The following is a 16,434-nucleotide window of genomic DNA, read 5'->3' as shown; positions in this document are numbered from 1 at the left end:
GCGCGGCCGGAACTACAACGCCCAGCAGCCCGCGCGCGGCCCGACGCGGGGAGCGGCCGCCATTGTCCGCGGCCGGGCCGAGGCGGTCTCCGGGCGGAGCTGCCCGCCGGGCTCGGACGCGGGGCCTGCAGTGCGGGCCGCGGGCCGCGGGCGGGCCCCGCGCGCGTCCCGGCCGCGCCGTCCCGCGCTCCGCCGCCCTCGGCTCGCGGCCGCGCCGGCTGGGGGCCCGGGCCCCGCGGGTCGGCCGGCGCCGGGTCGCCCTTTGTCCGCCGCGCGCGGCCCCTCGGAGCGCAGCCAGGGCGGCGCCGGCCCGGCGAGGCGGCCAGGTGAGGGGCCAGCGCTCCGGGCGGCGCGGCGGCGGGGGCGGCGCGGGCGCGGGGGCTGGGTCCGCAGCGGGACTAACGGGAACGCCGCGCTGCCTTCCGCGGGGGGCGTTTCTCTCCGCGCCGAGCGCGTTCTCGCGCCCGAGGGCTGGGCCCGCTGCGCCCGCAGTGACCCGGGGCGGTCCGGCCGCCAGCGCGGCGCCGAGTGCTGTTCGCCTGCCGGCACTGGGGCTTAGATCCCGGCTCCCGGGCCCCGCGGGCGCCCCAGTGTCCGCAGAGCGGGGCCCGCTGGCGTCGGGGGCCTGGGAGTGGGCGCCTGGGCTCCCGCCCGCAGGACGCGGACCTTTTTGCGTCTGGCAGGTCGTGCAGGTGCGTTTTTATCCCGAGGTGAAACGCACACGCCCGGTGACGTCTTGGTGCGCCAGGCAGTGGCGGCGCGTGCCCCGAAGTTGTGCGGTCACCAGCAGCAATTCCAGAGCGTCTCCTGCAACCCTCCCCCACAGGAGCTGAGCCCCCTCAGCAGGCGCGCCCCAGACCTCCCCGGCTCTGGCTCTGGCTGCCACCGCTGCGTGAGGGTGGCAGGTAGATTTCCACGAGAATCTTCCTGCGATCGATCAGACTCACCTGGCGTGGTGGACCGGCTCCCTCCTCCCTCCCGCCCAGCCCGATCTTGCTCCTTTCCAGTTTATTCAGGTCGCCCTTTCTCTCCTGGGCTCTGCGTTTGATAGTTAAACTTTTTCTCAGAGTGCCCCTTGGAGGCTTGTGTGCTCCCACCGTACCTGAGGAAGGACCGTGGTGTCTCGTTCCGCCTGTTACTAGGCTGGTGCTGCAGCTGCTCCCCGTGGTGGAGTCCGGTGCTCCGGAGCCCGGGGCTGGGTCCTGCTGGATGGCTGTCAGCCCGTGGGCCTCCTGGGGTGAGTCCAAATCCTGTTGTGCGCTGGACCGGCTAGTCTGGATCAGCGCAGAGGGGGGCCTTGGGGGCTGGAGAGGACCTGTCTTGGTTTAGAATCAGAGCAGACGAGATAAAAGGGGAACCTGGTATGGACGGCAGCGTACTTCTGTACTTGTCAATTTGAGCCGTCTCCTTAGTTTTGAGAGATTGTCTGGTGGTTTGTGGGGTTTCTCCGAAGACTGTCCTACAGTCACGCCCACCACCCCCGCGTTTCAGGTTTTCTTACTGTTTCACTTACAGAGATTGGCCTGAAATACAGTGCCCAGTAGTGTGGTGTCAGCGGTGTTTTCCCTCTCTGAGGTTTCCCGAATCTGTTACTAGAGACTAATCATCTAATGCCAGTTCAGCCATTCACGGTTTAGTTCTTGGTCGTCCTGTGACACTGCCCTCTTGGTAAGTGTCCTGACAGTCGTCCACCTGTGCCTTTTGCTGTGAAGCTGCCTCGTCTCAGTGGCTGTTTCACATGCCCAGGAACACCTCCAGGGAGTCCTTACGACCTGCAGGGAGGCTGGTGGCCTTCCTGCTTTTCTTTTTTTCTTTAATGCATACAAGAGCTGGGGTGCAGGCCAGAGATATGGGAGGGTGAGAGGATTCCCCAGAGACAGAGTGGGGAGCAGAACAGGCAGATCCACTGAAGTCCACTGCTGAGGGGAACAGCAGGTAGACAGGAGAGGTTGCTGCGCCCTGTGGGTCAGCTCCTTGGCTGGGGCTGGAACTCGTGCTGCAGTGGCTGCCGATAGCTTGATAGCGCTGTCTTTAACCCCTGTGCCACCAGTGAGGCCCCGGTTCCCGTTTTCTTTAGTTCTGAGATAAGGGTCACCACGTCTTCTCTTTTCGTGTCCTGACTTGATCCTTTGGCACAGGTGTCCTTGCTGACCAGCCCTGGGCCATGGCAGCTGTCGATCCATGGGCCTCCTGGGGTGAGTCGCGAGCCGGGGTCCCCATTGGCCATGTTCACTCCTAGCAGTGACCCTCCGTGTCCGGGTAGTTCAGGGCAGGGCATGGGGAGAGCTGTCTCTGTCCAGAGCTGTCTCTGCGGAACAGAACCCCCCCGCCGGAACAAAGCAGTGGTGACACCTCCAGGACAGTGCAGGAGAGTGAGCACCACGCCTTGGGCTCAGGCCCAGAAGGGCTGTGGCCAGAAACTGTTCCCACAGTCCGGCTCCCAGAGGGGCTGCTGACGTCCCTGCATCTTTGCAGCCCTTTGTCCTTTCTGACCTCTGGCTTCGTATGCGTGGAGCCGAGGCAGGTCCCTGTCCTGGCTGGAGGCAAGGTGGGGTGGCTGTCCCCAGCCCCTGGAGGATGGGCTTGTGGGCATCCCCGCGGGGTGCGCCTCCTCCTGACCTCACTTTCCTCCTGCAGCTCTGTGTCCCCAGGACTCTGCGCGGCCCGAGGAGGAGAGCCCAGAGGACGGGTGCGGGGCCCCCACGCCACCCACAGCGCAGGTCCAGGTGAGGCGGGGCTTCTCTTTCCTGAAGGCTGCCCTGTCCCCCAAGGTGTCCAGCTGCTGCTGCCCCACCAGTTTGGGCAGCTATGGCACTGCCAGACGCGTATCCCTCCTGAGCACAGGCGGTGTTGGGATATTGTCCTCGCGTCCCCAGCCCTGCTGTGCATGTGCAGTTGGGGGCAAGGGACGGCCCAGCAGCCCCTCCCCTGGCCTTTCCTCGTAGACTCAGAGCCTGATGCTGTCTGTGGAGTTCTGGGCTCCCTGGAAGGGCTGCGAGGATGTGGGTGCCCCTATTCCGGGGGCCTCCCAGTCAGGGGTAATGTCCTTAGTAGCTGAGGCTTCGGTTTGCCTGGAACTTTCCAGGTGGTTCAGACAGAAGCAGACTGGCTGGGGAGGCTCCGAGGGAGGGACGGGGCAGAGAGAAGGGGCCAGAGCAGCTGGGCCTCTTGCTGTGAGGGCTTTCTTGGCCTTGGGGATGGGGCTGCCCTGCCGGGTGGGTGTGGCCTCTGGTGACTGCTGGGCCGGGTGACCGCCAGGCTGGGGTGTGCTGCATGGCTGGGTCAGGGTGGAGGACGGCCCCAACTTCCCTGGAGCCTGAGAGGCCAGGACGAATGCAGCTGGTCCTGAACTCGGAGCTCAGACCCACCTGGGGCGGGAGGAGCCTCAGCAGTGTACGGCGGGAGACTCAGGGCCCAGTGGCTGGAGCTGCGCCCCTGGGGCTGGCGGAGTGGGGCGCAGGAGACATGCCTGACCTGGCTGCTGCCCAGAGCTGGGCCTTGTAGAGCGCTGATGGGGCCGGGGCCGGGACTGCAGGGACGGGAGAGGGACTCCAGGGGAGAGGACGCCTCTCTCCTCCCGCCCAGCTGCTCTGGAGGCAGCCACTTGAGGAAAAATGGGCGGGTCTTGCTGCCGTGTCGCTCACGCCAAAGCTCACCCGAGGCCGCAGCTCAGGACCGCCAGCCCCTGATGGCAGAGCGTCCTCGTCACCGGGAAGTAACCTGGTCCACGAAGGGTTGGGCCCGTGGCCGCCGCTGGGCTGCTGGGGCCGCCGAGGCAGGGAGTCCGAGGCGGGGTCCGGTCGGCCTTGCTGGCTCAGCAGCAGCCCGTTCTTGACCTGCTGTTCTGTCGCGGCTCGCCTCCCCTTTCTACGTGAGACTCCTCCCTCAGCGTCTCTCGCCTCCCTGCAATGAGAGACAGAGAAGAGTCGTGTCGTTTCCCTCCAGGGCTCTCATTTCTGAGTTAAAATAATGACCCAAGCAGGTGTGAGACTGACCAAAACAAGTCATCGTCCCTACTTCACGCCTCCCCTCTAAAAAATCATAACCCTGGGCGGCAGCAGGGCCCCCGGGGGCAGGGGTGGCCTCCGGATGGGTGGCTGGACAGCTGAACGTGGCTGCCGTCACTGTAGACCCGGAAGGAGCCAGCAGGGGAGCTAGTCGGGGCTGGAGGTGGCCCTGGAGGCCGCTGCAGCAGAAGGAGCAGATAAAGTGCCGGAAGAAGCCCCGCTGCTCCGCGCGGCTGTGCGAGGGCCTCCGAGAACTACTAGCCAATGCTGAGAAAATAAAACGGAGAATTAAAGCGACAATACATCCAGCGTCTTCAGAGTTGTGATTTCTGAGAACAGGCCCTGACCCCTCTCCACGGGAGCTCTGGACGAAGCAGGGGCTCGGGCCTAAGCGCCCTGTCCTGGGGAGCACAGCAGGCAGCCCCAGTTCTGTTGCTTTGAGGATTGGGGGAGCAATGTCCTACCCTAGTCCCAAGCCCCACCGCCTCCCCAGGTGTGGGGCCTCCACGGCCCGGCTGCCCCGGGGACTTCATGGGGCCCCGAGGATGCCCCAGAAGCGGCTCACACCTCCGGGCTTCAGAGGGGCCAGCCAAGGAGAACTCAGCGCAGGGTGTACAGGCCGGGCCGTGAGGGACTCAGCCAGACCCAGCCCTGGCCGCCCTTCCTCACGCTGCCGTTCCAGGCAAGGACGGGCCTAGCAAGGGGCAAGCGGCCGCCGGTCCTGGCAGGCGCGCCAGTCGGAGAGGAGCTGCAGGGCTCCCATGTCCTGCCCGAGCCCAAGGCGGCGCTAGTGCAGGGCCCTGATGCCTGTGACCTGGCCCGGGGTGGGCTTGCTGGCCACAGTCCAGCTCTTCACTTGAGCAGGTCCGGTTCAGTCCAGACACATTGGTTACAAGGACACAAGGCAGCCCCACACGCCTGCCCAGTGGGCAGCTGACGTGTGGGGTCTCGCTGGACCCTGCACCCCTGGACAGCCACCCAGGGAGTGGTGCAGCCCCTGCTTGGCTGTTCTCCAGCTAGGCTGGCCCAGGGCCGTGGGAGGTGCAGCCCAGTGGGCCTCCCTCCGTGGGGCCTCATGGGGCTCAGGGATGCTTTCTTGGAGGGGCCCTGCCTTCAGCCCTCGGGGCCGCCACGTCGTGCCCCCTCTAACGCCAGGCCTTTGCCTGAAAGAGACAGGCTCTGTCAGTCTCCCTGAAGGCGGGTCCCTTGCGCGCTGTCGACGTCTGCCCGCCCTCCGCCAGCCTGCGAAGGCTGCGGGGACAGTGGACTTGCGTCTGTGTCCTGGACCCTCCTTGTGAACTGTCCGGGCGTCTGTGGCTCGGCTTGCCCGTGGCACGTCTCTCCCTGGAGCCGTCTCGCCCGCACGTTCTGTGGCTTCTCCCTGTACTCAGAACTGCTTTCTGCTGGAATCTCTCCAGCCGGCACCGGATCAGGACTCACTGGGCATCTGCCGTGGCTCCTGCCTGTGTCCCCACACATTTCCTCACGTGGCCGGGCCCTGCGGCCGCTTCTGCTGCCACAAGCTGTGGTGCCGAGTCCTGCTCGAGCCGCTGCATGCCGGGAAAGCAGGCCCTCCCCCTCCAAATTCTGGGCGTGGCCGCTGCTGTCGGGGGCCCTGCAGGAGCAGCAAAGAGGCCCGGGTCCTGCCCCTGCAGCTCCATCGCGTCCCTGGAAGGCCTTTGCGCGTCTCCAGGTAATAGTGGCAGAGTCTGGAGAGCAGGACAGGGCGTCTGGTGACCCCTCTCCCCTGGCCGCTCCCTTCTTCACCACGGCCTTTCCCTGCGTTTCCAACTTGGGGTCCCTGTGAACACCCCTCTCTGAGAACGCCTCATCCTGCTTCCTGGGGATGTTACTTGCATTTTGTGGACTTGGGTGCTGGTGCCGATCCTTTGTCTCGGACGCTCAGCCCATAATGGGGCGACCTGGGTCCGGGGGCCTGCTGTGGCCACTGCCCGTGGCACCTCGAGCAGGCCCTGGCCGCGGCCACGAGTCTGCCGGGGGCTGTGCTGGTCTCCGGCGTCGGGCTCCGGGGACTGTGCCGTGGTCCTGGCGGGTCCAGAGCAGCTGAGGGGGCTTCTCTACTCTTCAGGAGCCAGTGACCTTCCGGGACGTGGCTGTGGACTTCACCGCGGAGGAGTGGGGGCGGCTAGACCCCGTCCAGCGGGCGCTGTACCGGGACGTGACGCTGGAGACCTTCGGGCACCTGCTCTCTGTGGGTAAGGGCCGCCGTGGTGAGGACCTCCGAGTTGGTCCTCCGGGCTCTGGGTTTAAGAGACACGGGCAACCCGGCGACCGTGGTTCAGGGTCGCGGCTCCCAGGCCACAGATGGGGGGGGTCCTGCGGGATTCGGACGCAGCCCACGGCGCTTGTTCCCTCCCGCGCAGGGCACGAGGTCGCCAAGCCCCAGGTCGTCGCCCTGCTGGAGCGAGGAGAGGAGCCGTGGCCGGCACAGCAGACGCGTCCCCCCGCCACGCGTCCAGGTGAGAGCAGCCGCGGGTGGAGCGCAGGGCCGGGCCGGCGCCCTCTCTGCGGCGCTTTCTCGATGCCTTCTTTGCCAGACGTTGGTCTGTGGCCCGGCAGAGCCCGCTCCTGTGGCGCCGCGTCTGTGCTGTCTCCCGGAGTCGGCGTGAGCCATGGGTCCCTGGCCAGTCTCTCCTTCCGCTGGGAATCCGAGTGGCTTTCTGGGGGTTTCCTCCCGGGGTCGTGACCGGCAGCTGCGGTTGGGCTGGGGTGGCCCCGGCCGGCCTCTGGCTAGCTCAGGGTGGCCGCGGGCCTGGGCTCAGGTCAGACGGGTGGGGAGGCGGCACTGGCGCTTCCCACCTCTGCGCGTGGCTGCGGCCCTCGGGCCTCCTCTACATCCTTTTCCGAGGGGCCGCGTTTCTAAAGCTTGCACATGAAGCGCTGGCGGCGATGCGCCCGGCCTGAGGGTCGCCGTGGCCACCCTGCCCTCGATGGCCTGTCGGACCCCGGGATGGCGTGTTGTCATGGACGCCCCTGTGGCGCCCACCTGGCCCCGAGGGGCTGCTGGTGGCCACCCCTGCCGGGTCTGGTTGGCTCTGGCCTAGGCTGTGACCCCTGTCTGTGCCGTGGCGCCCTGGCCACCAGGCCCCGGGAACACTCAGCTTCCCAAGCCCGGTGTGCCGGGTGTGTGCTCCGCCCAGCTCCTGGCCGCTGGGGCAGGGACCGGACAGGCCCTGCAAGCAGGCGGGTCTCTGACAGCCTGCGCAGCCCGGCCAGACAATGGCTGTCCTCCGGGAAGGCGGCTGAGGACACCCAGCCTTGCTCCACATTCCCCCCACCCCACCTTGTGCAGAACAGTGGGCTTGTGCCCCGAGGCTGCTGCCGGCTGGGGAGCCAGAGGTGGCTGCAGACCGCACCCTTGTGAGCCACACTGAGCGGCTTTTCTCCAGCAGACTCGCCCCAGGTTGCTGTGAGCCCTGGGTTCATTGGCAGAACCTTGAAACTGACCCTGAAACAGGGCCGGGTGGGCCCCAAGAGGCCACAGGGCAGGAGGGAACGGCCACCCGCCTGCCAGGGCTGAGACCAGCGGCACCAAAAGGCCGTCAAGCCAGGGTTAGCGCCTAGCAAAGGGCGGCCCGCGGGCCTCACTCGCGCGCAGTTGCAAGAGGTCTGGGCCCCAGGAGAGACCACCTTGGGGTGGAAACTCACTGAAGCCACACGTGGCAGCTGCTCACCCAGGTAGCGTCCGCGCTGGCAGTAGTGACGGCCGGCACCGGTCCCCAGAGGCGGCGCCAGGGGCACCCGGCGTGAGGCTCCTTGTGAGTTGCTGGGTGGCGCTGGCGACAGGCAGCTCTTGGCAGCACCAGGCCGGGGCCTCGCGGGTTCCCCTCAGGGGGTGGAGACGCAGGACGGGGCCCCTCCCTCCTCAGGGGGCAGCTGCTGGCCACGGCTCTTCCTTCCCCCGGGCTGAAAGCACCATGCCGTCTGCAGGGGCCAGTACCGAGTCACCTTCTCTCAGGGGCAGGCCTTGCCCCCCGACTGCTGCCTTGGCTTATATTCGCTCAGGGTGCCCCGCCCACACGTCTGATTGGGCCGGTTACCCATCAGCCCGCAGCACCTGATTGGTCCACTGCACATCCCGGAAGTGCGCTTCACATAAAGGGGCTCTGAGGAGCGCCTGCCACCGCTGACATGGTGAGGGGCTCCTGGTAGCAAAAGTCTGATTGGACCATTTAGCGCCAATCAACTCAGAGCTCGCACCTGATTGGCCCACCCCACGATCCAGGACGCACACTGTTACATAAGAGGCCTCTGAGGCGCAGCTGCCGCGACTGACTCATGGCGGAGCCGGAGCCGTGGGTGGAGGAACCGCTGCTCGGCCGCTGCCCCCATGAGAGGCCGCGTTCCGGAATCCGCTGGTTTCCGGCAGCAATTCCGAGGGTTTTCACTGGTGCGCTGGTGGCCTTGACATGGGAGTGGAAATGCAGGGCCCTTTATCTACCCGTCCTCACCGACAGTTTGGCCCAGCTGGTCACGTTTAGCAGCTCATATATGTGAGTTTTCTTTTTTTTTTAACTACTTATTTTAAGATTGATTCATTTATGCACACAAGAGCGGGGGTACAGGCCAGAGGTGCAGGGGGTGAGAGGATTCCCCAGAGACAGAGTGGGGAGCAGAACAGGCAGACTGACTGAAGTAGACTGCTGCCGGGAGACAGGAGAGGTCTGCTGTGCCATGTGGGTAGCTCCCTGGCCTTCATAGGTTGCATCTTATCCCCTTGCACCACCAGGGAGGCCCAATGTGAGTTTCTTGACGCGCTTCAAGCACAAGGGAAGGTGTGGTCACCTCTTGCCCTTCCAAAGGCAGGGCCTGCACTCTGCACCTTGCTGCTTTTAATTTAACAACATGCTGTGGCCTCTCCTTGGGCTCTGAGGTTGGACATCTTCAGTCATGCCAACGGTTGCACTTTTCTGGCATCTCCCCAGTGGCCATGGTTTAGGTGTAGACCCTCTGAGAGCTTCTGAGCCCAGCAGCTCTGACTCCCCACCGTGCGCCTGAGTGGCCGCCCTGAGCCTGAGGTGCCGCCACCTCCCTACTTACACTCCGCCACCCCGAGCCATCGCATTCACCTCCTTGATCTCGGTAGACAGAACCAGGGGTTTTGCCTCTTCGCTCTAGGCAAGTCCCCACTTCCTGAGGTATGTCCCTGAGATCAGTCACCTGGGAGTTCCCTGAGCTGGACATTGAGCCGTTGTCTTGACTCCCTGACCTTTCCTCTCCAAGAGGTAATTTCTCTTCTCACTCCTGAAATTTTCCTCCTCTGAAATGTCAGCTTTGACCAACATCACCATCAGCCCCTTCCTCATAAAACTTGCGCTCACGGTGATGAGCAAATTGTGTTATTAGCCACGTTGGTTTTATTTCCAAATACACTTTCCTGAAGGCTTCCATTAGGAAGGTTCTTTTAGAAGTCAGTGGTCCGGGTTCCTTCTGAATGGCTCTGACCTTATTTCAAGGCTTCCTGTTCTTTCCGCTATTCTCACTTCGGACTTCTGAGAATTGCCCCCGCTTGTGTCCCTCATGCCTGTGCGCCTGGTCTGTGCGTGAAGACCGCGCCCCTGTCATTGTCCTGTGCGAGGCCCTCCCTGACTGCTCTTGTCACGCCGACTTCCTTCCCCGCCCTCCCCCAGGAGCCTCTGTGACCCCACAGCCTGCCTGACAGGTATGGAGCATTCGCCACGTATACGCTAAGCTCCCAGCAGACATGGCTCTGTGTTCTTGTCTCGAGTCCCCGGGGCCAGAAGTGCTGCGTGAGCATGAAACTGGCTGGAATTGTTCGTTTGGTTACTGAACTGCTCAGCTGCCACTTCTATCGTGAGAGTCGCTCCTGTGAAGATCCAAACGTTGTATGGAGATCATGATCTGACTTCTGTGAGCTGAGCTTGAGACCGACAGTAAATAACTGGCTCAAGCCAGAACTTGAGCCAAGCAGAACATCTGTTGTCATGGACTTGAAGCAGTTAAGGGGGCAAGAGGTAAGAGGGCCCTAGAGAGTGTGCCGGGGTCTAGGTCTTGTATGTGCCTGAGCTTAGAGTCAGGAAGGCTGGGCACCTCCTTCCCCACAGAGACGTCTGTGCCCTAGTGTCTGACACTGATAAACATGGCGCCTTACCTGGCCAGATAGGCTTACAGCTGTGATGACAATGAGGGTCTCGAATGAGAGTATCTTGGGCTCCCTGGGTGGGCGCACTGTAATCTCAGGTCCTTACAGGAGAGTCAGAGACACAGACGTGTCTGGCAGAGACTGGAGTGACAGGCTCTGAAAACGGAGACCGGGCAACAAAGCAGAGAGCAGAGGCAGCTCACATCAACAGGAACAGGTGGGCACTGGCTGTGCCAGAGCTTCCACAGGGAACCTACCTTGACTTCAGCTCAGCGAAAGCCATTTTGTGCTTCTGCTTCCAGACTGTAAGAGAGCAGATTGTGTTATTTAGGCCACTGTGTGTGGGGGAATGTTTACCGCAGCCATGGGAAGCGCTGCCAGGTGGACACAAGCGGCTAAGTGGTGATGACAGGTTGTGACCCTGCCACGCATTTTCCTGCACTCACAATCATAAACGTGCTCTTTGGATAATGGCAGAGCCAGTATTAAATGCAGAGTTTTGGGTTTTGTGAGTCCTTCCAGGGGATCTGGTGATCTGGAGAGGTCCAGAAAAAAGAAAACAACTGGTTTAGCCAGAGATAAATGACCAACTAGATCTTTAAGAAAAAATGTTTAAATTATTAAAGGCCATTCATGTAACAAGACTTCTCGGGACTGTGTGAAGTTTGAGCCGCTCAGGCCTGCAGCGTTAACTCTTTCCCGCACACCCAACTCTGATACTCCTCTAATACTAAATGGTATTATTAGTTTTGAGTTCACGGTTTGTATTCTGGTGAACTCCTCCAGTTCTCACTATTCTCTCCCTATTATGATCTTTTTTCTGGATTATAAGTTCACTTGAAAACAGGTCACACTTGCCTTTTCAATAATATGAACAATAAACTTCCCCTTCTCCCTCTAATGTTTCTTACATTCTGATGGCTTTTTTTCTGTTTCAGAATGGATGGAAAATCTTGAAAGCAAAGCACTGATCCCAACTCAGAACACTCTTGAGGAAGAGCAGCCGCATAGCATGAAGCTGGAAAGATACGTATGGGATAACCCTTGGTTCTCCAGGTTGGAAGTTCTGGGGTGTAAGGATCAATTAGAATTGTACCACGTGAACCAGAGTACGGCGCTGAGGCAAATGGTCTTCATGCAAAAGCAAGTGCTGTCTCAGAGAAGCTCTGACTTCTGTGAACTGGGAGCAGAATGCAGCCAGAGCTTAAACTTCGTGCCAGCGCAGAGAGTTTCTCAAATAGAACATCTCTATAAGCCTGATATAAATGCTGACGGTTGGAGGTGTAATTCAGCCATAATGTACGCAGACAACGTCACCTGTCAAAATAATGATTACGACGAAGCCCTTTACCAGTCCGTGCAACCTGTTCAGCCTGCAAGAGTGCAGTCTGGAGATAATCTCTTCAAATGTCCTGATGCTGTGAAATCTTTCAATCATATCCTACATTTCGGTGATCACAAGGGAATGCACGCAGGAGAAAAACTCTACAAATATAAGGAATGCCACCAAATCTTCAACCAGAGTCCAACATTTAATGAACATCCAAGACTTCATATTGGGGAAAGCCAGTACGATTATAAAGAATATGAGAATATCTTTTATTTCTCTTCTTTCATGGAACACCAAAAAATTGGTACCGTAGAGAAAGCGTATAAATACGATGAGTGGGAGAAGGTCTTCGGCTATGACTCCTTCCTGACTCAGCACACCAGCACTTACGCCACAGAGAAGCCCTATGCCTATGACGAGTGTGGAGCGTCTTTCATCTGGAGCTCTTACCTTATCCAACATAAGAAAACCCATTCTGGAGAGAAACCCTATGAATGTGATAAATGTGGAAAAGTATTCAGGAATCGCTCAGCCCTTACTAAACATGAACGGACTCACACTGGAATCAAACCCTATGAATGTAATAAATGCGGAAAAGCCTTCAGCTGGAATTCTCATCTAATTGTACATAAGCGAATTCATACTGGAGAGAAACCTTACGTGTGTAATGAATGTGGAAAATCTTTCAACTGGAACTCCCATCTCATTGGACATCAGAGAACTCATACTGGAGAGAAGCCCTTTGAATGTACCGAATGCGGAAAGTCCTTCAGCTGGAGCTCCCACCTTATCGCCCATATGAGAATGCATACTGGGGAGAAGCCCTTTAAATGTGATGAATGCGAAAAGGCATTCAGGGACTACTCCGCTCTTAGCAAACATGAAAGAACGCACTCTGGAGCAAAACCATATAAATGTACTGAGTGTGGGAAATCTTTCAGCTGGAGTTCCCACCTTATTGCCCACCAGAGAACTCACACAGGAGAGAAACCCTACAACTGCCAGGAATGTGGCAAAGCCTTCAGAGAACGCTCAGCCCTCACTAAACATGAAATAATTCATTCTGGAATTAAGCCCTATGAATGTAATAAATGTGGAAAATCCTGCAGCCAGATGGCTCACCTCGTTAGACATCAAAGGACTCATACTGGAGAAAAACCCTATGAATGCAATAAATGTGGGAAATCCTTCAGCCAGAGCTGTCACCTTGTTGCTCACCGGAGAATCCACACTGGTGAGAAACCCTATAAATGCAATCAGTGTGAAAGGTCCTTTAATTGTAGCTCTCACCTCATTGCACACCGAAGAACTCATACTGGAGAAAAACCATATAGATGTAACGAATGTGGGAAGGCATTTAATGAGAGCTCTTCCCTTATTGTACATTTGAGGAACCATACTGGAGAAAAACCCTACAAGTGTAATCATTGTGAGAAAGCTTTCTGTAAGAATTCTTCTCTTATTATTCATCAGAGGATGCATAGCGGAGAGAAGCGCTTTATATGCAACGACTGTGGAAAAGCCTTCAGCGGTCACTCAGCCCTGCTTCAACACCAGAGAATCCATAGTGAGGAGAAGCTCTGTGAATTGAATTGATGAGAGTTTTTCTTTGATTGTAGTTTGATAAACATTGGGGGGAAATCCTGTAAGTGTAATTAGGAAGGGAAAGTTTTTAGTAAGAGTTCAGGAAGACCCCTCCCCTTCTTACTCATTAGAAAATATCTCCTTAGGAGAAACCTATGAATGAATAGAGAAAAGCTTTTAGAAGTTAAGCCCTTATTTAACAACGAATAGTTATGGCGAAGAAAATTCCAAACTTCCTTCATGGTCTACCAGAAATCCTACTTAAGGAACAGGAATGTGGAGAATGAGAATCTCTTAGAGATTCCCAACTCTTGGTGGATCAGAGTGCGTTGTTAACAGAAAAGCCCTAGGCTAAGAAAAAGGTTTTAACTGGAAATACAGATTTGCATTAAGCTGGAGTATTGGGTAGGAAACTACATTGACATTTGTACATAATTATGAAATTACAGACTTTGCTCTTACAAGGGGAGTGTCTAGGTGCCCTCTAAGGAATAGAGTATGCGGCACTAATGCTGAATTTCAGAAAAATTTACTCTCGAATGGGATATTTACTGTTGATCAAAATTGACCTTAGGAGTAGTAAGCGAGGTCACTCCTGGTGGACACGTTACTGCTTAGAGGTAGGAGGCTGGACAAAAGGTGACACTTAGCTGCCGGGGTGTCAGCATCCGTGACTTATTCATCCATTGCTGCGTAGGTGGACAACAGTTCGTAGTTTCTTTTAGGTAATCACTGTGAGTCGTGATTATGGGCACTGCATCAGTACACACGTGTGAGGGAGTAAGCAACACAAATGTACATAGGTAGGTAGATCGACGAGAGCTAAAAAATGTGTGTGACTAAGGACTGGCAAGACCGATGAGGCATTAACCCAGTTAATTTATGTTTTATTTTTAAGTTTCACAGGGCTGGGCTGTTTTAATCCTTTTCAAATAGGAACTTGCTCTGTCCCCTTAATTCTAGGAAGGTAGGGACTCTAATAACCCAGCTCTGTAAAAAGGGAAACACAGGCAGAGACACGATGACACTAACATGCCTGCAGCCAGGGAGGCGTGACAGGGCGGCCTAGCTCCTGGGCCGTGTTGGCCCCTGTGTTCTGCCGCCTGCAGTGGTGACTGTACCCCTGATACTTCCTTTTGGTCAGTGTTTCCACGGTAGATATTTGATAATAAAAAGCAAGAAATTCCTAAGCCTTGAGAGTAAGTTCCCTGACCGCCCTGAAGGGTTTCTGGTAACACTACTCTCGGCTCCCTCTGGGCTGTGACGTCTGAGGCTGGAGCCGCTGTATTTTGTGGGTTTGGGGCTCCCTACAGTGTCCCCACCAGTGGCCCCAAGGACGACTGCAGCGTGGGCCGGCAGAGTCCCTGGAGGGTCTGCACGTCTGAGGCCTCGCTGAAGGGATGGGGTGCCCGCGAGGGGCGATGGCGGCAGCCCCGCCTGTGGGCCCCACCTTGCGCTCGGTGGCCAGCAGCTTGCGGGGAGGACTCTGTGGGAGCGCTGGCCTGTCCGCCTGCGCGTGCTCACGGGGAAGGGGGAGCACCAGGCGCCCCTCCAGCTCACAGACTCCCCGATTCCCTCAGGGAGGGCTGTGGGGGCCGGGGCCTTCCCGGGTGGTCTCCAGGGTATCTGGTAAAAGCCCAATGTCATGTGGCTCCTGAGGCGCTGCGGGAGGCCCCCCCACCCCCAGGGCTGATGCGGCGTCACCCCCCAAGTCACTGGCTTCCCGCAGGGCTGGTGGCCGGGGGCGTGGCCTGGTCCCCCAGACCCTGGCAGAGCCACAGACGGGCCCCCTTCTGGCCCGGCCGCGCCCCCGCCGCCTTCCCGCCAGGACCCCAGGCCCACCTGACGCTGACCGCGCGCGGCCGTCCGACCGGTTCTCGGGGTCTTGGCCCCCGAGCCCCTCACAGTCGCGCGGGGGCCCGCGTGGTGTCTGGCGGGGAGAGCGACCCCCGTCCCCAAGTGCGTCCGGGGCTGCTCCCCGCGGCCCCGCCCTCCCGGCCGTCGACGCGGCCCCTCAGGGCCGGATGCTCAGCCCGTAGCTCCCCTGGGAGACGCGACCCGGCGGCGCGCGTCCTCCCGCCCCTCCTCGCCCTGCCCCTCCTCGCGAGTTCCCCCGTCAGTTCCGCCGCCCTCGCCCGTCCAGCCGGCGCCCGAGGGACCCGCCGCCCCCGTCCCGACGGCGTCCAACTTGTTACCTAGGAAACGGGGCGGCGCAGCCCGCGGGGAGTCGCAGCGCTCCGGCCCGGCCCCGCCCCCACGCGGCCGCGGAGCGCCTGCAGCTCGGACTACAGCGCCCAGAAGGCACCGCGGCGCACCTCGGACCAATGGCGCGCGGGGCGGCCGGGAGCGCGCGCTTCCCTGGGGAACGTGGTGGCACGGGACAGTCGCGCGGCATCCTGGGAGTTGTAGTCCAGCGGCTGCGGTCTGGCTCGGCGAGGCCGCGAGGCATCCGGAGCCGAGACTACAACGCCCGGCGCGGCCGGAGGCCAGTCCCGCCCCGAGGGGCGTCTCTGGGAGTCGGGCGTTTGCGGGTGATCGCCGCGGCGGTGGGTGGGCCTCGTCAGCGGCGGGGCCTCGTTTTGCAAACGCAGAAAGTTTAATGTCGTGGGAGGGCGTTAGAGGCGCTGGGCCCGCGGCATACCCCGGGGACTCACCTTTGCGTCGCCGGGGAGGAGGAAGACGGGCGGACGGTCCGGGCCCGACGGCGCACACGCCCCTCCCGTTCCGTAGCGGCTGCTGCGGGGCGCGTCGGCCCGGAAGGGCGTTAGTCGGAGCGTGGAGGAAACGCCCAGTAAGGAGCCCCGCGCGCCGCCCCGCGTCGCCCGCAGCACCTGCTCATTGCCCGCCTCGACGAACAGAAACAGCCGGTTCTTTCACCCACGGAACGGCTTCATGCAATCCGCCCCGAGAAGCGGCACTTGAGAAAGGACTGTTGTCCAGACACACGTGTCCCGAGCGCCAGAGCCGGCCCTCCCCCACTGTTTGGGGGCGCGCCTGTGCCGGAGGACCCCCTTCTTCCTCCCCTCAGCACGTGCGCACTTGCGGGGGAACTGTTCCGCCTCCCGACCTCGTTTAAATGGGGTTCCTGTGTGTCGATCCTCACAGTACTCTTGAGTCCTGCCCCGCGGCATCCTGGAAACGGGGAGACTGAGGCCCAGTAGAAAGATGGGTGTTTGCCGCTCGGGAGGCAGGGGGTGGATGGGTGCAGCGCAGTGGATCTGGTTATGCTGCCTCCGTGCAGGTTCCTCAGTCGTAACAAACGCCTGTCTGCGGTGGGGTGTTGATAGTGGAGGAGGCTGTGCATTTGTGGGGGGCAGGCAGAGGGTATATGGTGCTATAAACCTGACGCTACTCTAAAAGTGACGTACTTTAGAGACAGCCGCTTTGGT

The 16,434-nt window shown here is 60.0% G+C and overlaps 1 protein-coding gene across 7 annotated transcripts; it reads left to right on the top strand.

The window, feature by feature from the left end:
* Positions 1–285: 285 nt before the first annotated feature.
* Positions 286–14,440, top strand: LOC119249796 (zinc finger protein 606). 7 transcript variants are annotated; one of them, XM_037517282.2, is made up of 7 exons: positions 286–326; positions 1,008–1,237; positions 2,139–2,195; positions 2,638–2,726; positions 6,097–6,223; positions 6,392–6,487; positions 11,070–14,440. In XM_037517282.2, exons 2-7 carry the CDS (start codon positions 1,210–1,212, stop codon positions 13,055–13,057), a joined length of 2,385 nt encoding a protein of 794 aa, XP_037373179.1. In that variant the 5' UTR covers positions 286–326; positions 1,008–1,209; the 3' UTR covers positions 13,058–14,440. The 7 variants fall into 7 exon arrangements, with proteins under 7 accessions (XP_037373179.1, XP_037373180.1, XP_037373182.1 ...); XM_037517283.2 differs by having other exon boundaries at positions 1,068–1,237; positions 11,070–14,439; XM_037517285.2 differs by lacking the exon at positions 286–326 and adding an exon at positions 629–905 and having other exon boundaries at positions 1,068–1,237; positions 11,070–14,435.
* Positions 14,441–16,434: the final 1,994 nt, after the last annotated feature.

Source organism: Talpa occidentalis, unplaced genomic scaffold, assembly GCF_014898055.3.
Source record: "Talpa occidentalis isolate TD23 unplaced genomic scaffold, MPIMG_talOcc4v2.1 talOcc4.17, whole genome shotgun sequence".
NCBI lineage: Eukaryota > Metazoa > Chordata > Mammalia > Eulipotyphla > Talpidae > Talpa > Talpa occidentalis.
The sequence above is the reverse complement of the archived record's forward strand: the minus strand, read 5'-3'. Positions and strand labels throughout refer to the sequence as shown.